The 24,559-nt window shown below is 40.1% G+C and overlaps 1 protein-coding gene across 7 annotated transcripts; it reads left to right on the forward strand.

The window, feature by feature from the left end:
• The first annotated feature begins 143 nt into the window (after positions 1-143).
• On the forward strand, positions 144-24,176 carry plekha4 (pleckstrin homology domain containing A4). 7 transcript variants are annotated; one of them, XM_080835263.1, is made up of 22 exons: positions 144-249; positions 4,628-4,700; positions 4,796-4,894; positions 10,085-10,157; positions 10,373-10,473; positions 10,566-10,684; positions 10,883-11,062; positions 12,679-12,895; positions 13,135-13,254; positions 13,436-13,504; positions 13,642-13,722; positions 13,812-13,949; positions 14,190-14,303; positions 14,437-14,545; positions 15,154-15,179; positions 20,210-20,293; positions 20,402-20,480; positions 20,588-20,661; positions 20,769-21,287; positions 21,539-21,621; positions 22,146-22,222; positions 22,313-24,176. In XM_080835263.1, the coding sequence occupies exons 1-22, from the start codon at positions 215-217 to the stop codon at positions 23,317-23,319; spliced, it is 3,477 nt and encodes a 1,158-aa protein (XP_080691389.1). In that variant the 5' UTR covers positions 144-214; the 3' UTR covers positions 23,320-24,176. The 7 variants fall into 7 exon arrangements, with proteins under 7 accessions (XP_080691389.1, XP_080691390.1, XP_080691391.1 ...); XM_080835264.1 differs by having other exon boundaries at positions 20,772-21,287; XM_080835265.1 differs by having other exon boundaries at positions 20,219-20,293.
• The last annotated feature ends 383 nt before the right edge of the window (positions 24,177-24,559 follow it).

The raw sequence follows: 24,559 nt of genomic DNA on the forward strand, positions 1-24,559 counted from the left end.
ATGTGAATCTGGTCAAAGACTAGTGGCATGTGTGTGAGGTGGGGGTGGAGCCAAACAGCTGGGCATGGGAGAAATGGCAGACAGAGGAGCTACTGTTAGAAAACAAACTAGATTGGGCCTTAATGGACAGTGTAGGCAGAGGACAGAGAGAGTGAGAGGGGGAGAGCATGGGACACTGGATGAATGCAGAAGCCATTCCTGTTGGAGAAACGTTATGTGGTGGACATCCGATGAAAATTCAACTGAAAGGTACAACGAATTCCACTAAATATATACCACATATAAACATGTAGCCAGTACTAACATAAAATGCTAAAACATAATGGAAACACTGTAGTCTAACAATCTGACAGTAACAGTAGGGTAAGGATGAAATATAGGATTTTAAGTATAATATAGTTTAGTTATTACGTTTTGAATTTGCAACCTATAGCAACCTTTTCTATGAAAGTATCAGCTACGTGAATAAGGTGTGAATTCAGAAATGCTAGATGCAGTTTTTCATCCTAAGAAATAAAGACCACACTTTATTCTGATGGTCCTTTAAAGACTATCTACAGTAAGATTATAAGCAAACTATCTGTTGAATGTTAGCTACAATTTATAGACTGAACTTGAATTTCAACAAACCATCTGTAAAGTATCTGTAGGCACACTATCCAAATGAAGTGTTACCAAAATAAATGTTTTAACAATTAACTGTTGCGAACAAACCCCAAAACCTAAAATTTGTACTGATTTAATTAAGATTTCTAAGCTGGCAAGGAAGCAAGGCTTACACAAAGTAAATTTGTGATGGTATTTTTAAAACTTTAATCTTGATATTACCAATATTATGGTAATAGAAGCATTGAATTAAAAACATTTTTGTTACATTTTGGTACTCTTCTCAGTATTTGCGTTGTCACATTCAACATGTCAATTCTGTCAATTCATTTCCTATTGACAGAAAGTAAATAGGAAACAGTATCAGGCTGTATGTGTAATCTAAATCCAAACTGTTTTAAAGCTTTATTTGTATGTATTGTTCTCATGTATTGTTCTGAATTTCTTACAGGAGGTCTTCTACTTCTTAATGTACAGTGTGAGCACTGCTGTGTGCACTCATTGTTTCAGAGATTCAACAACAGGGCTATGTGATGAACTCTCCTGAGTGGGTGTAGTGAGGGGGTTAGGAAATATTCTGGAATTTTTTTCCATTTTCTGCTTCTTTGTCTGTTTTTTTTTGTCTGTGTCCTCGTTATGGGCTAGCGACTGCATCCTAATTCGCTTACCTCAAACAGCCAGGGACATGTTGAAACACTGATGGATTGATAATGTTGTGGACAGTGAATTCTCCTGTCCTGTGATTACTATTACCCACTGCATTAGAGCTGAAGTTCACGATTTATGGGTTCTGCTGGGCCTTAATCGTGCATCTTCCATGAACTGGACCATATAGATACCAAGCAGTAGCTTTTTTTTCACCCATCGAGCCACTTTTGACCCATATAGGTGCAGTACACCTAAAATGAGTCTTACACCTATCCTACCTCTCTCTTTGTCCTCTGAATGACATAGGCATTACGATGTTATCTCAAGTCAAAGTCAAAGTGTTTATTGTTGCATGCACCAAATAGCTTCAGTACAGCAAAATTCTTAAGACTTGGCACGCATCATCATCTACGCAGTAGACGTCATACAGATAACAAGTAACATTTACCAAAAAAATAACATATAACTCTATAACACTATAACAATAAAACATATAACATATAACATGTAACATACAACAATTTAAAGGACAACATACAACTCTGTAACACTATAACACTATAACAATACAAAATATAACATATAACATTAACATACAACAATTTAAGTAGAAGAAGGGCTAGCAGCTTGTCTGGGAATTCCCCGCCCCTTCACTGCATTTCATTTGTTCAGTTAGTCTGGCCAACTCCTCAATGGAGGTCCACTTCACTCACGTAATTGGACACGCCTTTAACCAATCAGACCAACGATACTATACAACGATACAACGATCGGTAATAAAGCAAACACATCTTTTTTCTGTATGAATTGTTCCAGAGCAGGTTTCTGTTCTATTTTCAAAGAAAACTTGCCTTTGAAATCATCCAAGACAGCCGCGAAAGCAGTATATAGTTTACTGTGCTTTTCTCTTAAGTTTCGTTTTGTTACGGTAGACGTGGTTATTTTAAATCCGCCAATGGCGCGCCAGGTAGCCAAAAGCCAGTTTGTGATTGGCTCCAAGGATTCTGGAAATCTTGAAATGAACGGCTATCCAAAGCTTGCCAGACCCAGTTCTGAGGCAAAATCAATTTGGCCGGAAGAAGTGGGGCGGGACTTCCCAGACTAGCTAGCAGCAGTTTAAAGTGTGAAGTGAGGGATATTAAAATTAAGCAAAAACATTTTTAAAATTGTGCAAATGTATGTAGGAAGTGTATTGTATGAGTGGGGGAGCAGAGAGTAAGTGGTGGTGGCGACTGTTCAGTGGATCAGTGTTGCTGATTCAGAAGCCTTACAGCCCGGGGTTAAAAGCTGTTTGTAAGTATGGTAGTCCGTGTTTGGATGCTCCGGTAGCGTCTACCAGACGGCAGCAATGAGAATATTCCATAGCCTGGGTGGCTGTGGTCCTTTAAAATCTTCTGTGCTTTCCTCAGGCATCTAGTGTGATAGATGATGGCTGCCGGTGATGCGCTCCGCTGTCTTTACCACCCTCTGCAAGGCCTTGCGGTCGGCAGCGGAGCAGCTACCATACCAGGCAGTGATGCAGCCTGAGAGGATGCTCTCAATGGTGCATCTGTAGAAGTTTGGAAGTGTTTTTGAAGACATGCCAAACTTCTTGAGTCTCCTCAAGAAGTATAGCCGCTTCTGTGCAGTTTTGACTGCTGAGCCTGCCTGCATGGACCAGGTTAGGTCATCCTTGATGTACACACCGAGGAATTTGAAGTTGGAGACTCTCCACTTCAGCTTCCTCGATGTGTATGGGGTCGTGCCCCCCCCCCCCCCCCTCCCCCCCCTCTGCAGCCTCCTGAAGTCCACGATCATCTCCTTTGTTTTGCAGACGTTGAGAGACAGGTTGTTGTCTTGGAACCATGCTACCAAGCCCCTTACCTCATCTCTATAGAGAGCAGCAGTACCTGAGAACTTCCAGGTGAAACAGAGTGGCAGAGCAGCCTGTGGTCCAGTGAAGGCCCAGGTGCTTAGAGGCCCAAGTGCCTGCTTGTATTGCAGAGGGGAGGCCTTGATGAGGAAGTGTCTCAGACCTGGGCTGTTTGCCGTGAAGAGTGCAGTGTAGGTGTGATCTGTGCACACAACATGCTACAATGGAGAGAGAGAGAAGTAGGGTTGATTACGAGATATTGTCCGCACCAAAGTGTCTCTTCTGTGTTGGCCTTGCATCCCTTTGTCTTCAAAGGAGGCAATGTTTCCTAAATATCCCAGCATCTCTCCTTGCTCTGTTTTATTGTTTTGACGCTATATAAATAAAATTGAATGGAATTCAATTTAATTGAATAAAGGAGATATAGTAAGCATCTGGCCAAGCTTTCAATGTTTTACAACACACATACAATGAATATATCATCATTATATGTAGGATTAAAGCAATAGTTTCATAACACTGGAACTGTTACAATAACTCCAATTGCATTTTAGATAGAACAAAGCTTTAAGTGGTAGTTGCCCCTGTTGCCATTGTGATTTGACAAAAGGGGTCCAGTCTCTGGGCTCTGTAAAGCGCCTTGAGACAATTTTATTGTTCTGGCGCTTTATGAATAAAATTGAATTGAATTGAAATGAATCTGACCGCAAGGCAACATTAATGCACTTAGCACATAGCCTGGCATGAATTATGAACCTTGTACAGTACAAATGGCATGAAATTCCAAATAAGGCATTGGCTTGCCCTCGAATGTGCCTAAGACTTGTGGTATTAAATTACCTAAATGAGTTTGTTCAGTCAAGGAGTTATGTCCTTGCCAACAGACCAACAAAGCAGGTTACACTTCAATGAAATTAGGGCTGTGAGTGTTACACACGAGGGAGATTGGATATTACCAAACTCGACCACTAGTATGTGTGGCATTCTCTTCATCTCCCTGGCTTCTGTCTAGTCCCCTCCCCTACTACAGCCAAGAGGTTGTCAGCTGTCAGTAAGAGCATGTGGTGGGTAAAGTTTGCTGCTGCTGCTGAAAATAGAATTAGAGCAGGCCAGAGCCGGAAAGGGATCACACTGCTGGGTTAAGACCTCACACAAACTCTCAGAAGACAATTTCACAAAAGGTTAAACATCTCATGGATCTGACTGCTTAAAAACCTCAGGTATATTTGTCTTTTTAGTGGCATTAACTGTAGCTGTTTGTGGGGATGGGTGATCTCGTGGATCAAAGGAAAGAGTTGGTAGTATTGTAGGAGTACCCACATAGAACATGTATGTTTATTTTCACATATTTCCCACACATAGGTCATTTTAAGAAGTTTAGGGGAGACTTTGTGTGTCTCCTTACATTTTAAACGTTAAGATTTACCTTATTTATTTTATTAGATATCAGTATAAGTTTAACTGAATTGTCTAATGTTTGCATGGTGTCCAGAATAGACCCCTCTTCTTGATCTCCTTTAGAATGGATGAACAGGACAGACTGAGTCAAGCCTCAAGCGTGGTCACCATCTCCTCATTCCCTGTGAGGTCCCAGGTACAACACACCACCCTGTTAAACAATACTGACACATGTGTGTAGTGGAATTCTCATGTAGATGAAGAATCCATTTTATTTGATCGTTTGTATAGACAGGTGAAGAGAAGCTTCAGACGTTTGGGAAAAGAAGTCATGCAGTAAAGCGAGATCCTAACTGCGCAGTGGTAATAAGAGGATGGCTCTATAAAAAGGTATAACTTTGATGTTCTTTGTTATTTGCTGTTGAATGAGTGGGTGAATGTGTGTTCTGCGTCCTTCTGTTATTTTGATACAAAGGAGTTTATGGATTTGCAGTATATGTGCATAAAATAGGGGAAGACCTTTTCAGGAAAAGTTGATTGGAACTATAGAACTACTTTGGAAGCAATCTGCATATTTACCTAGCAAAACATTGATTAAAAAAAAAAAGAAATCCAATTTAAAATTACAGAGTTAAGTCACAATCTAAAATCAGCAATGGGGATTTAAGATCAAAGATTTGAGATGTGAAGATGTTTAAATATGTTTATTTTCCTCACTGTAATGACCAGACAAAGTTGAATCACTACAGTGTAAACAGCTAGGGGCGGGACAAGAAAGAAGCAAGGGTGTGTGCTAGCAAACACATTCCTGTGTCAGTGATCTCACTCAGTATACAGTATCAGTAACATGTTTGAATGCAATGCGTTCTCTTTGTTTCTATTATATTCTATGTTTTATATGAATACTGAAGGCAAAACTGTGTGAAATAACACATTTGCAATTATGTATTGAGCAAAGGTGTGTGAACACTCCAAAATATGTATCAATTGGAGTTTTTTGATGCCATTTTGCTTTGATGCCAGCTTTGCACACTCATGCATATTGTCATCCGTTCAACCAGTTTCATGAGGTAGTCATTGGGAATGCTTTTCCCCTTGAAGGGGTCCCCTCATATGCTGAAGGGGTTCCCTCATATGCTGGAGGGGTTCCCTCATATGCTGAAGGGGTTCCCTCATATGCTGGAGGGGTTCCCTCATATGCTGAAGGGGTTCCCTCATATGCCGAGAACTAGTTGGCTGAGAGTTGGCACTGCCTCTTCTTCCCTCTGCAGTCCAACTCATCCCCAGCCATCTCCATTGGGTTTAGGCTGGGTGATTGTGGAGGTCAGGTGATCTGATACTGCACTCCATCACTCTCCTTTTTGGTACGCTAGCCCTTCCATAGCCTGAGGCATTCTGGTCCCTGATATAATCCAATGGGATGGCGTGTCACTGCAGCCTTGAGTTTGGAATAAATAGCCACTTGTGGAATAAGTCTTGTAGTTAATATGGAAGCACTTTTTAAATGTACCAGTAATGGTGAGATTTCATGGTGAGATTGTAAATGAAGTAATGAAATGGTAAGATACAGTAATTACCCCGAAACAAATTCATACATTTCTCTGCAGTGGCTGGAAGGCTAGCCTTGAATGATTGTCCAAAACCTGATTTTCCATACAACGTTCAGTTTACATCTGTTTCTTGCAATGAAAATATGTTAAGAGCTAGACAAACGAAACAAAGTAATACGTCCGTCATTTCCGTCATAGTATGGCACTGGTAGCTCACTCATTTTCACAGCTTATGTTAATCCATGCTAGACATAGCTAAACTCATAACTCCATAAAAAAACAAAGAGAGCAGATACAAGTAATCAAATAACATTTTATTTGTAGAATTGATGTTACTTGTTCACCCTTTAAGTCAGGTCCTAACTGTAAGACCATGGAACCATAGGCGGGACATTTAGCTTCAATTCTCTAGGCAACTTCCACTGTGTGGTTTACCTGTATGTGCAGGGAACAAGAAGTGCTGGCTAAAATAGAGATCCTCTCAATGTTCACACTCAGATGATACAAAAAGTATATGAAGAAAACTCAAGCCTCATACTTGTTGAGCAGGGTCATTTATAAGAATATTGGTTGACCTTATACCAATGTATTTTGTATTTTGTAATGTCTGAATGTTAACATTTGCAGGAATTTTATTTTGGCGAGCACATTTTTCTTCTTGCATACAGATGCACTATAAGATAAAGCAGTTCAGGATCAAATGGCTAAATGTAGTTTTCTGACTGAGAAGGCAAGGTCCTTTGTTTCTGTAGATATGTTAGTCTAGTTGTATCTATGTATTAATAGATACATAGAGTAATATAAATAGAGTAATGAGTTTAGCTTTGCCTAGCATGTTTTTCAAAATGAGCATGCTCCTGGTGTCATTTTTTGAAATTTGTATTCAGTTTGTGAATGCTAGTGTTGAACTGTTATTGATATTGGTATTTCATTTGTCAAGCTCTTAACATGTCTCCAACACAATAAACAGATTAAAACTAAAGTATGTACGTATAATACATCAGTTTTAGGACCATCATTAGAAGGCCAGTCCTAGCCATTGCAGAGAAATTAAATAGAAAAGGGCAATCCCTGATTCCATGGAATAGATATGAAATGAATGGTTTTGTTTCTGGGTCGTTACTGGAAAAATACTGTATATTTTCACCAAATTTCTTTTCATCAACTTTTTCGTCAAATCTCACCATTAATTACTAAATTTTAAAAGTAATTCCATATCAACTACAAGATATCACCATTTTGTAACGGAACTGTTACCACAAATTATGGGTTATTGTTTAAAAACAACTCGGAAACTATTATGCAATTCTTTTTTTCATTATGAGTTGTAACCATGATTTTAAACACTTGTTGCCATGATACTACCCACGTATTACCAATCTGTGAAGTAAAGTGCTACTGATTACTTATCATTTTGCTCCATTTAATAAATTATATGATATATTGGACGATGAAGTGCGATCATCATGTATGGATATGGACATCAAAATCAATGTATAATTTCTGTTTGTCTTGCCATTTTACACTTATAATGGCCAGCTACTAAGTCATGCTGCTGCATGTTTTAACTTTCAATTGTAATCATAAGATTCCAGTCAAATCCTTTAATGCAAACGTTATACAAATGTATACATTTGAAATTGATTTTTATACTTGACACCCCAGGGGCTAAAACCGCTCTGAACCCACATACAGCCGCGGAAAAAATTAAGAGACCACTTCAAAATTATCAGTTTCTCTGGTTTTACTATTTATTGGTATGCGTTAAAGTAAAATGTACATTTTAGTTCTATTCTATAACCTACTGGCAACATTCCTACCAAATTTCAAATAAAAATGTTGTCATTTAGATCATTTATTTGCAGAAAAATGACAATTGGTCAAAATAGCAAAAAAGATGCAGTGTCTTCAGATCTCGAATAATGCAAAGAAAACAAGCTCATATTCATTTTTAAACTACACAATACTAATGCTTTAACTTAGGAAGAGTTCAGAAATCAATATTTGGTGGAATAACCTTGATTTAAAATCACAACTTTCATGTGTCTTGGCATGCTCTCCACCAGTCTTTCACATTGCCGTTGGGTGACTTTATGCTACTCCTGGCGCAAGAATTCAAGCAGCTCGGCTTCTTTTCATGGCTTGTGACCATCCATCTTCCTCTTGATCACATTTCAGAGTTTTTTTTATGGGATTCAGGTCTCGAAATTGGGCTGGCCATGACAGGGTCCTGATCTGGTGATACTCCATCCACACCTTTACTGGCCTGGCTGTGTGGCATGGAGCATTGCCCTGCTGGAAAAAACACTTCTCAGAGTTGGGGAACATTGTCAGAGCAAATGGAAGCAAGTTTTTCTTCCGGGACAACGTTGTACTTTGCCTGGCTGAGGTTTGTAAAAGACCATAAGGATTGAACCAAAGCGGACTGGAAGGTCTCCTAGTTCGTCTTCTCTGATGAGTCCAATTTTCAGCTTTGCCCAACACATGGTCGTCTGATGGTTAGAGGGAGACCTGGAGAGGCCTACAAGCCACAGAGTCTTGCACCTACTGTGAAATTGGACTCATCAGAGAAGACGAACTAGGAGACCCTCCAGTCCGCTTTGGTTCAATCCTTATGGTCTTTTACAAACCTCAGCCAGGCAAAGTACAACGTTGTCCCGGAAGAAAAACTTGCTTCCTTTTGCTAAAGGTGTAAAGGTGTGGATGGAGTATCACCAGATCAGGACCCTGTCATGGCCAGCCCAATTTCGAGACCTGAATCCCATAAAAAAAACTCTGAAATGTGATCAAGAGGAAGATGGATGGTCACAAGCCATGAAAAGAAGCCGAGCTGCTTGAATTCTTGCGCCAGGAGTAGCATAAAGTCACCCAACGGCAATGTGAAAGACTGGTGGAGAGCATGCCAAGACACATGAAAGTTGTGATTTTAAATCAAGGTTATTCCACCAAATATTGATTTCTGAACTCTTCCTAAGTTAAAGCATTAGTATTGTGTAGTTTAAAAATGAATATGAGCTTGTTTTCTTTGCATTATTCGAGATCTGAAGACACTGCATCTTTTTTGCTATTTTGACCAATTGTCATTTTTCTGCAAATAAAAGATCTAAATGACAATATTTTTTATTTGAAATTTGGTAGGAATGTTGCCAGTAGGTTATAGAATAAAACTAAAATGTACATTTTACTTTAACACATACCAATAAATAGTAAAACCAGAGAAACTGATAATTTTGAAGTGGTCTCTTAATTTTTTCCACGGCTGTATGTTGGCTATTGAACTGAAATGAATGCTTGCATCCAGCAGATGATGTCCATTGGATTTCACTTTGAAATACAGACAATTAAATACTTTTTTTTTTAAAATATTTTTAATTAAAATTTTGGCTCAATCCATTCAGATTTGAGCAATTAGTTAGATAAATATGTTGATTCAGGGTAGCAAAAATTACTCACCAACATGTTACAATTGGTAACAAAAAAACAGGCCAGTTTTAAGATTGCTCACAGTTACGTGAATCAGTTGAAATCCATGACATGAAGTAAGATGCTTCTGGTGAGGTGTTGAATAATGAGTCATAAAGAAGAGTCTGGGCAGCGAAGCCATCAGGGAGTGACAGGTGTGTCTACCTCTGATATGCTCACCATGAAAGGGAGTTTGGGTAACACTTCATGAAGGTGAAAACCTGCGTAATGCATTACTATATAGAGTATATAAATATGAATCTGTTTCAAATGGTCCCTTTTTACTTTTTAACACTTAACTAACTTAGATGATTTGATCTTGACTCATCTTTTCTTTCGCTTGACTATGCAGACTCTTTAGACACTTTCACTTACAGGAGCTCAGTGATACAGTAAAGAGTAGGCCTACAGGAATGCAGGGCATTAAGACCTCAGTATAGACCCACAGATGAGACAGCCATTCTCGCTACAACAATTTTGAACAGTGCAGAACAGACAACAGAGAATTTCCTTATTTGCACAAAGAATTTGTTTTGATGTCTTGCTTGGAATTTGGCTCCTATTATAGGATAGCAGTGGCCTGAAGTTGTGGAAGCGGAGATGGTTTGTGCTCTCAGAGTACTGTCTGTTCTACTATAAAGGTAAATAACCAGAGAACCTGCAGACATTTAATTGAAATCAGTCACAGTTTTCCCATTTGATTTGACCAAGTTGATACTTAAACTCATTATTATTGAAGTTCATATAGAAAAAAATTGATTACACACAAAATACCCACATATGTTTTGAATCTGGTGCAGAGTATGTGTGAATTTTTATGAAATAAAGATCAAAGAGTCAGGACATTTTCCCTTAGACAGCAGAGAGGAGACCGTCCTGGGCAGCATCCCATTGCCCAGCTACAACGTTCTGTTCTGTACCCCAAGGGAATGCAGGAACCGGAAATACACATTTAAAGTAAGGAAATGTTGAAATATAACCACTTTTTGACATCTTCCATGTTATTGCGTTATACCATACGAATGTAAATGTGTGTCTGTGTTCGACAGGTAGTACATAAAGGCATGCGCACCTATTTCTTCAGTGCAGACACCCAGGAAGATATGCTGGGCTGGGTCAGAGCTATCAGCCAATCAGGAAGCATGGATACAGAGTCTACCATTAATAAGTGAATTAATCCTATTAAACTTTTCTGTCACAAGACTATTAATATAATTTTAACTTCAACTCCAAAGATGCCAATTTTAACTGGTCTGTTTACCCACCACAGGATAAACATGCAAATGTATACTATGTGTTATTTTTATTATTATGCGTTAACAGTTGTAGTTAACTCTGATGTTTATTCGGGTATGTTTTCTTCCAGGCGTTGCTCTAGTTACCAAGATTTCACACAGTTAGGCAGCAGTGAGTTTGAGCATCTTCATCATAGTGCCTCTATGAGAGATGTACAAACCAACAAACAGACTGAACCAACTCAGCCTCCAGAGGGGGGAGCAGACTCTCAGATAGATGATGGAGGACAGAAGAAGGCTGGTCAAAGGAGGTTTGGTCAAATAAAAGCATCAGATACTTACTTTATTAGAGGTTCTTACTACTAATCTAATGTGAATGGTGTCGACTAGGAACAGTACAAAGTCCTCAAAGTTCCTCTCCTGGAATTGATTAAATCCCTAAACTCTGTTCTTCAAAATATTTTATTTTTCCTTCAAAAGATCCCTTCCTGGCCTTGAATGTACCTCTATACGTTATATGTCTATATGCCTTATTTAGTATACATAGAGCTGTGAATGTGGTAAATGGACTGCATTTAGTGCTTTTCTACTCAGAGAGCACATAAAAAGCGCTTTACACATTAATGACACATTGACAATGAGAATCACCTATCAGATTGTCATGATTGTAGCGCCACATCGCTGATACAGAATGTAAGGTTTGGGTCCCTAGATGGACGTGTCCCATCGTTATAGTGCCCTGAAGTGGGGTAGACTCAAAGCACTTTAAACAATAGCTCGACCAATACTGTGGCCACTTTTGGCCTCGTTTGACACTTAGCAGTCCATTTATGGCGTATTTGTTTTACTTAACCCTGTATGGCATATTTGTTTTACCTATCCCTGTAATGCATGTTCTATCATATGCTACATTCGTTTTTGAAATGTCATCATCATCATGATGAATACTTCCCTGAAAAACCTGGCATATGACATCTAACACATGTCTTCTACCCTCTGGTGGATTATCTGTGCACTGTAGGTGCACTGTTAGCAGTATTGGGCCTTTGAATGCAAAATCTAAAAAGGCATTATTTGTATTTGGCAGGGAAATCTTTGGCAAATTTTTAAAAGTTACTGTAAGAATAACATTAATATTATAACTTATATTTGAATATAAAAATATGTTCTGTATAGAAGCAACTTATAATTTCTTAATATTTCATACTTTATTTTATATAGAAATCTTGTTGGAAACTGTATCAAATATGATACTGCAGGTATTAAAGATCATTATATCAAATATGAAATATGATCTATCAAGTATTTAAGATCATTATATCAAATATGAAATATGACAAAGCAAGTATTTAAGATCATTATATCAAATATGAAATATGACATAGCAAGTATTTAAGATCATTATATCAAATATGAAATATGACATGACAAGTATTTAAGGTAATGCAATTCATGATGCTGAATCATGCAAATATACTTTTCCTATGACAAGGCGAAAAAACAGAAAGGTTTTAAAAAAAGAACCTCCTGCATGAAATATTCAAAAATGTTCCAAATGCAATGTTTCTTAACAAAAACAAATTGTTTGATCGATAAATTGACTCAAAGGCCTGATGTTGCAAATATGATACAAAAAAATACATCATGTATGACTACACGTTTTTGCATTTTGTCAAAAGGTCCAATAAACACTATAACTTAAATAAAATTGGCACACCATTCAATGTGTACAAAAAATAACCTCATGTAAAAATATGTCAATGGCCTTGTTACGGTATATATTTTCCTATTGCTATGGGAAACAGACTTTTAGAAGCTACTTTTATCTGTAGAATCTTTAATGGATTTTTGTGTTCTTTGAGGACAATTCAATGAAGTGGATGTAAACATATTTGACCAATCCAGGCTTTTCTCTTGCTCTTCTTAGCGTGCCATCAAGCAAACAACAGACTGACATCAACAGCCCCTTCCTCACTGTTCCTCAATACTTCTCCTCCTACTCTCAATCCCTGAGCTCCAGAGGGCAGTTAGACTCCCGGCCACACACTCCAGTGGGGCGAGTGGACATCAGACCTCATAATGACCTGCCACCACTACCACCATCCAGCAAACAAACATTTGGTGTTGAGAGACATACACACAAGGTAAGGAGCACAAACACAGACAGAGACATTAACATGTTGTAACATACACATAAGGTAAAGGAACACACACACAGACAGAGACATAAACATGTTGTAACATACACACAAGGTAAGAAACACAAACACAGACAGAGACATAGCATGCATACACACACAAACAGATACACAATGTTGTAAGGTAGACAGGGGTTGTCTTAATTATGTCAGCCATCATGCCATCATTTGTTCTCTTTCTCCAGGGGTCCGTGGGCAGCCAGCTGCCACCTCTGCCATCTCCCAGGCCCTCCCCTAATCCAGCCAATCCACACTCTCAGTCCCTTCGCAACCAATCATATATGTGCCAGCATCTACCCAATCTGGTACTGTCAGCCTGTGATGTGCACAAATGTGTTTCTGCTTGGCTATGTAACAGTCACGCTGTCTGCTGGTCCATCCTTGTGCCCATTTCCTTCACTAGCATCTCTCAGTGTCCCCATCTAAGAGATTACACAATAATACTGTATGAAATTACTGTTTGTAATACAGTTTTCTGTTTTTCAGAGTGAAAGGTATGATGCATTTCAAGGGAGTGAAATTCAGTCCAGCAAAACCCTTGACAACCATGTTGATGTAAGAGAACAGCACAAAGATTGATTCATTAAATTGCTAGCAAGGATTGGGTTATAATCTCTGTATGTTCTCTTCCTTTTCCTCCTCCCTTCCTCCTTTTTCCCTGTTTACTCTGACTCATTGTCTGTCCATTTCAGGCTGTTTTAACCAAACTCTGTGGATGTGATAAGCAACTCCAGTCCCTTTGTATGGAACTGTCCCATTTGCAAGTGGAAAAGGTAAGCAGTGTCTTCGCAAATGTCCTCTGAAAAGATTAATATGACTTAACAACCAATGAATCAGGTGGGTGGGTGTGTTCTATGTGTAGGAGAGTCTTCAGGCTGCTCTTGAAGTGAGCCACTTACAGCGGGATGAGTGCAGGTATACAGAGGCACAAATGACCCAGAAGGCCTCTCTACAGGAAGAGCTGGTCAATATCAGAGCCAGAATATGTGATGTGTCAACGGTACGTTTATAAATACCCACATTATGCTAGTTGTTTAGACACAATCACTGTTATGGCAACACTATGTGGCAGTTGATTGTATTCTGTGTGCTTTACAGGACATGGATTATGTGTGGTGTCAGTATGAGAGAATAATGTGTCAGTTGATTGTATTCTGTGTGCTTTACAGGACATGGATTATGTGTGGTGTCAGTATGAGAGAATAATGTGTCAGTTGATTGTATTCTGTGTGCTTTACAGGACATGGATTATGTGTGGTGTCAGTATGAAAGAATGGAATCGGAGCTGGCCGTGTTTCGCTCGCAGCTTCAGCATGTATGCCACTATGGCATGCATCAGGTACAGAGACCTCAGGTTGGATATGGTTCCCATAACTATGGTTATCACTTCTGGTTTGATATGGTTAACATAACTATGGTTATCACTTCTGAGCAGAGTAAGGACAAACTCAAAAGGAATATCCTGTCTCGTTCACTTCTTTTGTAAGGAGCAGCATAAAGCACAAAAGCAACTTTGGATGATGGAGGACATTCTGTGTGGTCTGAGAGACAGCAGAAATCACTATAGGCTTGTATTAAGCCTGCAAGATCAGCCAGGTAAGTCTTAAAGTATCTGCATTATACCAGCCACCCTCGTAAATGGACCAGATACAAGGACAGACAGAACACTAATTACTATGATGAGGACCAGCAGAGAATGTAGATGATTACTGGGGCATTAAGGTCATTCATCAAGGCATCTGCACAAGTGTAGTGGATTATGGCTTCACTGTCAAGTCGAAATTAAGCTCCAGTACATCCAAACAGAGTTGGAACACTAGCGGCTACTTTTGTATTTGGCAAGCTTTATTCTGTCTTTACCTGGCAAGCTCTTTTCTGTCTTTACTGGGCATTGCTTTTACTGAAATTTACTTTTACTGTATTTGCCAAGCTTGTTCACAAGATCATATGATTAAAACTTTGTTTCTCTGTTGAACAATGTAGTCTATTATAATGTAATCTAGTGTGCTACCTTATGTGAATTGGTAAAGGAAGAAAACGTAACGTAATTTCTTGTTATTGAAACATTATTTGGCACAGGCATGAAATGACTTCTTATCATTATTTATTATTGCCATTTTAAAAGAATCTGTCTCACAGACATCAATCTCAAGTATTTAGTTTCACCTTTTTGTTACTTTATTATTTCATTTTACACCCCTCAGGTGAAGAAATACTTGGACACAATTTGGTAAGTTCTTCTAGTCAGTAGAATACTTAAACACACAACCTTATGTGACACTACTCTGCTACACTGTATTAAGACATGAAGTTTATTTTCTCTATAAAGATTGATCACCTTGTTATGATGGATATGTGTGTGTGTGTGTGATGGTGTATATACTAAATGGTGGTAAAGCATGTTAATCATGGAAACTTAATAATGATGCATATGTGTGTTTGTGTGTATTGGTGTATATATATATGATACGTCATAGACGGCGCCTCGGATGGCAGCCTCGGTGTATCGCTCTCTTGTAATTTTTCTGTTTTGTTTAAATTGTGTCTTCAGTTTTCCCGTTCCTGACACTTTAACCAGGGAAGAACTACTGTATGCTCGTTAGTCCACTTTACAAACATTTTTCCGGTGTTCACACACTTACAAACTATTGTTTTAAAAGATTGTTTTGGTCGGAGGAGCACTGTCAATGGCTACAATGGTGCCGGTTTCGGGTGTTACCATGGAGATGAAAACAAATGCGGTTTTCATTACTCCGTCTTCTATCACTTTCACCAGGGAAGACCTATTGAATATCCGACGGTCCAGTCCACGAACTTTTTCACCTGTCTTTATACATCCGGAATCCTTTTCAGAGATTCTGATCGGAGGAGCAGCAGCACCCTGTGGAGTTTGGATGAGACGCAGGCGAGGGAAGCGCGCTGGAGCGCTGGTTAAACTGCGACAGCGGGGGTTCCGTACACCGCTTCCATCGTTACATCTGGCGAATGTCCGCTCTCTGTCCAACAAAATGGATGAACTGCTGCTCTTAAATAGGATTAACAAGGATTTTTCACGTTCTGCTGCCCTGTGTTTTACTGAAACCTGGCTTGGTGAGTCCACCCCTGACAGCATTCTACACCTGCCGGGCTTCCAACTCTACCGTGCAGACCGTGTGAAACAATTAACGGGGAAAATTAGGGGAGGCGGAATCTGCTTCTACATTAACGAAGGTTGGTGTACAGATGTCACAGTATTAAGGATAATATGCACTCCACACCTAGAGACTATCTCCATCAACTGCAGACCGTTTTATTCTCCGCGTGAGTTTTCCTCCTTCATTCTGGTCGGTGTCTACATTCCACCTCAGGCCTGCGTTAGCGAGGCGCTACAGCACCTGGCTGACCAGATAATCACCATGGAGAGAAAATATCCAGACTCCCTTCTCATTATCCTTGGGGATTTTAATAAAGCAAACCTCAGCAACGAACTGCCAAAATATAGGCAGCAGATTAAGTGCCCGACCAGAGACAAAAACACACTGGACCACTGCTATACAGTTTTAAAGAACACATATCACTCTGTTCCCCGTGCAGCTTTGGGACTCTCTGATCACTGCCTGGTCCATCTGCTCCCAACCTACAGGCAGAAATTAAAATCTGCAAAGCCTGTAGTCAAGACAGTGAAAAAATGGACCAACGAGTCAAAACTGGAGCTACAGGCCTGCTTTGACTGCACTGACTGGAGTGTTTTTGAGGCTACATCTAAAGATCTGGACGAACTTACTGACACTGTGACATCTTACATCAGTTTTTGTGAGGACATGTGTGTACCCACCAAAACTTTCCGCACCTTCAGCAATAATAAACCGTGGTTTACAGCAAAGCTCAGACAGCTTCGGAAGGCCAAAAAGGAGGCCTACAGGAGTGGGGACAGGATCCTTTACAACCAGGCCAGGAACACACTGACAAAGGAGATCAGGGGCCGTATTCACAAAGAATCTTAGGGCTAAAAGTAGGTCATAAGTGGCGAATTTAGGAGAAACTCCTAAAAATAATGGGCGTGTCAGTCTTAAATGTAGGACTCCTAATTTTTTTTACTAAGAGCAATTCACAAAATATTTTATCCCTAAAAGTAGCACCTAAGTCTAGGACAGCTTAAAACTCCTCATGAGGACTCCTAAATCACTAAGACCTATTCACAAAAAATCGTAAGATGGCTGCAGCCGACTTGGAATTGATAAAAGACATTGCTTAAACCGTGAAGGTATTAATATTGTCGTAGAATTAGCGCGGGATGCAATGACGCCTTTAAACAACGATGTGTCCCGAAGTGAAATGTTTGGAAACATAAAGATTTTTGTTTGGCTTCGCGGAAAACGCAACTGACGACACTGGGAATCATCAGTCAGCCGTTTAATTCATCAAACTATCAACGCACTGTAGACCCCACATCATCCAACAGTTTATCCAGACAATCGCTTATTACACAATATCAAAGTAAATTCCATGGCGATCGCAGGAATGTCCAGTGACGGGACACACATTACAATAATTCGTCCACCGTGGCCTGGATGTACCGATGACTGGTGCATTTGCGGTCGCAGGTTTTTGAGAACTTACCAGCTGGATGCCGCTGGGGTGACAGTGGCTATTGGGACCAGTAGGCTTTCGCCTAGGCTACGGTTTACGTTCGTTTCGCTTTGATCAATTAAGATTGGAGGGCTTGAAGGGCCGTATGTGCTGATATTTGAAGTGGTCAAGGGCTGGAAATATAATATCCTAACAGTTTGCTGGGTGCTTTAATTATTACTGCCTTGATTACATGCAATTGCCATATTTTATATTGATCGCTTTATATTTCTCTTAACGTGCTAAGTGTCATTCCCGTTGGATGCACAAACTTGTCATCATGCGTGTGCATTCTGCTAACTGCACTGTCCATAACTATTTAATATGACTTAATTTGAAGCCTAGGTTATTCTCTTATTTTCAGTCGATATAGTGGGATTGTTAGAGAGACGTCACGAATGAGTTTTTAATGAGAGAGCCTGTCAACAACCAATCACCGTCCTCACCCCTTCTAAACTCGTGCATGAGAAGCGACGTCATCCATAGCAACGGAGTTTTTATCTTAAGCTTAGGAGTTGGTATTATCCTTAGTATGAGTAGGTCTCAGAGCCGTTGTGAATCACTTTTAAGAAATTACTCCTACGTAAAAGGTTTTAGCGCGAGTTAGGAGCACTCCTAGTGGTAAGATAAAAGGCTTTGTGAATACGGCCCCAGGGCAGCAAAGAGGAGCTACTCTGAAAAGCTTAAAATCAGGTCATCCAACGATCCTGCGTCAGTGTGGAGAGGCCTGCAGGACATCACCAACTACAGGAAACAGTCCCCCCACACTGCAGTGAACCCTCAACTAGCTGACGATCTGAATGAGTTTTACTGCAGGTTTGATCACCCTACATCCACTCCCCGCTCTAACTCAGACTTTATCCAACTATCTGCACCCCCTGCCATCACCTCCCCCCTCCCTCCTAACTCCACCCCGGCACTGACGGTCAGTGAAGAAGATGTGTGTCAGCTCTTTCAGAAACAGAAGATCAGGAAGGCTCCAGGCCCAGACGGTGTGTCACCCTCCTGTCTGAAAGTCTGCGCTGACCAGCTGGCCCCCATCTTCACACGGATCTTCAACAGATCTCTCGAGCTGAGTGAAGTCCCGTCCTGCTTCAAACGCTCCACCATCATTCCGGTTCCCAAGAAACCCTCCATCACTGGCCTGAATGACTACAGGCCGGTCGCTCTGACGTCTGTGGTCATGAAGTCCTTTGAGAGACTGGTGTTGTCCCACCTGAAGGTCATCACAGGCCCCCTGCTGGACCCTCTCCAGTTCGCCTACCGGGCTAATAGGTCAGTTGAAGATGCAGTAAACATGGGACTGCACTACATCCTACAACACCTCGACTCCCCAGGGACGTATGCTAGGATGCTGTTTGTGGACTTCAGCTCGGCTTTCAACACCATCATGCCGGAAGCCCTCCTCACCAAACTCACCCAGCTCACTGTGCCCGCCTCCACCTGTCAGTGGATAACGAACTTCCTGACAGACAGGAAGCAGCAGGTAAGGCTGGGAGAAATAACATCCAGTACCAGGACAGTCAGCACTGGTGCTCCCCAGGGTTGCGTGCTCTCCCCGCTGCTCTTTTCCCTGTACACAAATGACTGCACCTCAGGAGACCCGTCTGTTCAGCTCCTGAAATTTGCAGACGACACTACAATCATCGGCCTCATCCGAGATGGAGATGAGTCTGCATACCGGAGGGAAGTTGAACAGCTCGCCCTGTGGTGCAGTCGCTACAACCTGGAGTTGAACTCGCTCAAAACTGTTGAAATGATAGTGGACTTCAGGAGGAACCCCCCATCACTGCCCCCCCTCACCATACTGAACTGCACTGTGTCTGCCGTGGAATCCTTCAGGTTTCTGGGTTCCACAATCTCCCAGAACCTGAAGTGGGAGCCAAACATTAGATCGGTCACCAAAAAGGCCCAGCAGCGGATGTTCTTCCTGCACCAGCTCAGGAAGTACAACCTGCCTCAGGAGCTGCTGATCCAGTTTTACACTGCAGTCATTGAGTCTGTTCTCTGCTCATCTATCACTGTCTGGTTTGGATCGGCCACTAAACTGGACAGGAACAGACTACAACGGACAGTCAGATCAGCAGAAATCATCATCGGTGCCGACCTGCCCACCATCCAGGACCTGTACACCACCAGAGCCAGGAAACGGGCAGGGAAAATTATTGCAGACCCCTCACACCCTGGACATAATCTGTTTCAGCTCCTCCCCTCTGGCAGGCGCTACAGATCCCTGCACACCAAAACCACCAGACACAGGAACAGTTTTTTTCCCCTTGTCGTCACCTTAATGAACACTTGAAAATGTATTATATTTATTATTATATTTATATTACATTATATTTATTTATTTGATCCTAAACTGTTGTGATATATTGCACATTTTCAGTTAAAGTACATTGAGAGCAACTAAACACCACAACAAATTCCTTGTATATGAAAATGTACTTGGCCAATAAACATGATTCTGATTCTGATTCTGATGTTAAAGCATGTTAATCATGGAAACGTAATAATGATGAATATGTATTTGTGTGTATTGGTGTATATAAATGATGTTAAAGCATGTTAATCATGGAAACGTAATAATGATGAATATGTGTTTGTGTGTATTGGTGTATATAAATGATAAAACATGTTAATTATGGAAAGTTAATGCAGGAAAGAGAGTTGGAGGCCCCATTTGTTCCCCCTCTGACTCACAACCTTTGGACAACCAGCCCAAACCTGTGTAGGGTGAGGCTACATTTTGAGTTATGACACACATTGTTTCATTGGATGTAGGAATGATGACATCATAACTCACCATATGTATGACTGTATATGTACACATCATTTTTTTAGACTCCAAGATGTGATTCCCATATCTATAGTAAAGTATCTTCTTGCTACCAGGAGCAGAAACAGGATGAATGGAGTCAAGGTAATTCAAAGTATTATTTTCTACTACGAGAATGAAATTTAATCCAAAGCAAATCCCCAAAAAGGTTGTTAGTCTTACATAAATTGTTCTTTCCCTTGTTGACATAGATAAAACAATTCATACCTGGCCATCGGCAAATCCAGCTGTGAATGATTCTAAAACAAACACAAAGGATGACACAGTAAGTGAAGAAAATGTGTAGCTACACCAAAGCTGTCCCTACACTGCCACTGTTAGATGCCAATGTAAACAGATGCTAACACACACAATACTCTCTGTATCAATAAGAAGGGAAGGAGAGAGCAAGAACTAATTGAGGAGACGAAGAGCTGTGAGGAAACGGCTGATGTCCAGAGGGAAGCATCCCTATCCAAACCCTCTGCCACTGATCAGGATTGGAGTTCAAGTGTGCATGAAGCCACAGCCATGCCCCTCACGGTGACGCGTGTCATCACAGCCACCCTGCCCTCTGCACTCGTGGCACATCGAGTCTCTGTGCAGGACCCACCAATGGAACTGGTTAATCCACTTCCGGAGCAAATCCCCCAAACGCTGCCTAAAAGGGCTCCAAGCAAACCCACACGGATGTCTTCTCAACACACTGCACCCAGGGTACCAGAAGAACGCAAAACTGAGATGAAAGCTCAGAGATCAGTCAGAATGGCACAACAAAGGAAGGAATTCATTGCTCGAGAAGCCACTCAACAAAACAGGAGACATTTATCAACATCCAAAGAACAGAGGCTTGCTCAAGAGGTGGAGAGGAATGTGCATCCAAGCAATGGCGGTGAAGAAAGAAGAGAGAAGGTGAGGTTTATAAGATTTAAACGTGTCACATAGTGGTGTTTGCTCAACTGAATAAAAGATTTGGTCAAAGATTTTATATCTATAAAGACATGCTCAGACAAACCTCATATACAGAAAAAGAATGCATGGTCAGATAATAATGTTACAAATGTACAAAGGACCTTTTATAGCCCGTGTTTATAATGGCATTAATGTGACTACATCCAATAACATGTACAACTATATGCTGTGTTCTGTTGACCTCTCCCCAGACCTCAGACCTCCACCTACGTCCTGAGCAGAGAGAAGCCAAGCTGAAGCGAGTGGAGCGCATCAGACAGAGAGTCATCAGAAGGTGGGTTGACCAGATGAAAGAACTGACTTACATTCAGGTCAAGTTCTATAAAATATACACATCCTAAACACATACTGTATCTAGCTTCAGACTGTCTTTTTTGTTTTTTGTTTTTGACAATACCTCAGGGTTTTTTTTATCCACAAATTCTAATTGGCATTCTTACTGCTCTCAGATTTGTGTTGCTGAGTTTGTGCTTAAATAATAGCATATATAGCACTGTGTATACATATATACTGTATATGTAAATACAGTGTTTTTGACCTACCTCATTTTCTGTTTTATAGAAGTTATGGGTTTCGTGATTTATATGAATTGCTGTTGCAACACTGCAATTTCCATTTGATGATCAATAAAGTTATCAATCGATCTATCGATCTATCAGAGTTAGTCAATGGATATGTAATGTCCGTGTCACTATGGCTTCAGTTTTAGTCTGATAAAAACTAAAATACCTATTCCCTTGGAATATGTCTTAAATACAAGTTTAAAAGTCCATATCTATACATATATTTCTCTCTCAGTGTATCTAAAGAGAACCCTATCTTGACTGGCGATCTTCCTCCCATTACCCCCACAATCCAAACAACTGAATTGTCAGGTAATTCATCTTTTTAACATTTCATATTTTGCTCTGGTTGTTCTGTTAAATTCGTCTCAATATTTGACTCAACATTCTTTTCCATTTCAGATTCTGAAGAGCAGGTATCTGACAACACCTCTTCAAGTATTCATGATGGTGACACTGGAAAATCCAAAAAAGCCTTGGATTCTTGCCACAGGCCTGCAAAAAGCATCATCCATGAAACCTGCAACAATTTATCATCTCTCATATCATCAGTCCCAGTTCGAAACACTGCACTAACTGATGAGGCTGCAACAGAGAAGCGTTCAGCATCCACCAATAACCGATCTGAATGGTTCCTGTCAACTTGTGAATGGCAGGGATTTAGATCCTTGGCCAGTCATGGAGTTGAACCGTTTTCTTATGATGATACAACTGAGTCTGAACTGGAGGATTTGTCAGAGCACTCATCTACAACGCAGCAAAACAAGTCAGCTGATGAACCATTAAACACAAACAAGACATACACATCAGGAGCAAGACCCAGGTGCAAGGACAATAGAGTGCAGTTACTCAATGAGGCATTTAGAAGTCGACATAAACAAGAGAGGAAGGGTGAAAGGTTAGGTGGCCTATCACTTCCATCAAAGTCATTGGTCATGACACCAGCAGCAATTTGCAGTTATGATGGTACAAAAAATGGTAGTCTGGCCAAAAATGAGAAAAACAAATTTCCCAACCGTTCAATGGCGACATCTGTATCAACCGACAAGAGTATGAGTTGTTTACCTCACCAGTTAAGCCTTGAGTTGTCTATTTATGAGGAGATACCCAATGTTGATTATTCTTCTCAAAGTAAAAAATCTAAAAATGATGACGATGATTTATTAACAACCGAAGACTCAGGACAGGAGAAGCAAGAGCTAAGAAATACATGTGTAGATGAAAGTCCAGAGGATGTTATGGTAGGAAAAAACAGATGTCCACAGAGTGAGCCACAGAGAAGTATACCTGAAAACAGCCAAAGCCGAAAAGGTAATCAATCAGTGTACAGTGCTATTATGAATGGAGCAGAAAATCGCAGTTCTTCATTTGTTTGGAGAAAGGTTACCGTGGACAGCACAAGTTTATAACACCATTAGTAACATCCAGAATAATTAGTTTTTTCACACCAGGCGTTGTGATTATATTTTTGAAACATATGATAGCGTGTTTGGTGTTATTTCATAGATGTTATCACACATATCCACTATGAACAACCTACCAGCTTTCTTATAGAGATTTGGAATTGACGATTTGTTTATTTGTCACAGTGTGTGCTTTTGCTGCGGGCATTGTAGATCTTTAAATTCTGGTGGGATACATTCAACAAACTATTTCAATACATCCTGAAGGTTTATTTATTTGTATGTGACATTTGGTAGATGAAGGTGGTTGAGGAACATAACAGAAAGAAAACAAGATACGTAGGGAGAGAAATAAAATAGAGGGTAGAAAGCAAAGCCGAGAAAAATGGAGAGAAGGTCAAGTAGGTGCTTACAGTTATATTTATACATTAACAATTTTATAAAACAGGCAGAATAGAAATAGATTTGTGGTCATGCTTTACAATCACTGCATGTACAGGAAGCATTCAGGGTGCATTTATGAACAGTACAGTAACATTGCAGCACGATGACATACCTACATTTGGAACATTACTAATGCATAATGATGTTGTAATGTATTAGATTAAAATCCACTTAATGACATCTGTCTGTTTCCTGAGATGACCATGAACATTTAAAATTGAAATACAAATAAAGTACATGACCTTATTATGTACCTTACCCTACATTATCTTGGGTGTTGGATGATGAAACACTGTATAAACAGTGATGTACCATATTAACAATTGCCTATTTCAGGGCTCTTTTGATCACCTTGGAAAATGAAGAAGCAATAAAGATTTGTTTATATTGCTCTTACTGGAATACTTTTTTTTATGAATTTCATGAAGTTCATACAGTTGCTACTGTATGCATTTATTTAGTATTTGTTTTAGTGAAAACCTCGGTTCATTAAAGGATGAATGTAAATGTGAACTCATTGTAATTTGGTTCTTGTAATGTCACAGACATTAAAAAGATAATACATATATTAAAGGTGCAGTCCATGATTCTGCCCAAATGTGGTTAATATTTGAGTTTACCAATTAACAGTCAATTAAAATGTGCATGATATTTGAGCTAATCAATTAACAGTCAATCAAATTACAATTTGGACTAAGGGAAGATTTGGTGCATCAGAACTGAGACATGTTTGGGGGGCTCCAGCACATATGTGGAGGGAGGTCTTAGCCCTGGAGAAAGAACAAGGAGAGCCTTGGCATTT

This window comes from Sprattus sprattus (genome assembly GCF_963457725.1).
Source record: "Sprattus sprattus genome assembly, chromosome: 3".
In the NCBI taxonomy this organism is placed as follows: Eukaryota; Metazoa; Chordata; class Actinopteri; order Clupeiformes; family Clupeidae; genus Sprattus; species Sprattus sprattus.

Coding starts and splice junctions, on each gene's coding strand:
- plekha4 (XM_080835263.1), top strand. CDS start 215: ATGTGGTGGACATCCGATGAAAATTCAACTGAAAG. Junction 10,474..10,565: donor ACCGGAAATACACATTTAAA/GTAAGGAAATGT, acceptor TGTGTTCGACAG/GTAGTACATAAAGGCATGCG. Junction 20,294..20,401: donor CCAGCCCAAACCTGTGTAGG/GTGAGGCTACAT, acceptor TCATTTTTTTAG/ACTCCAAGATGTGATTCCCA.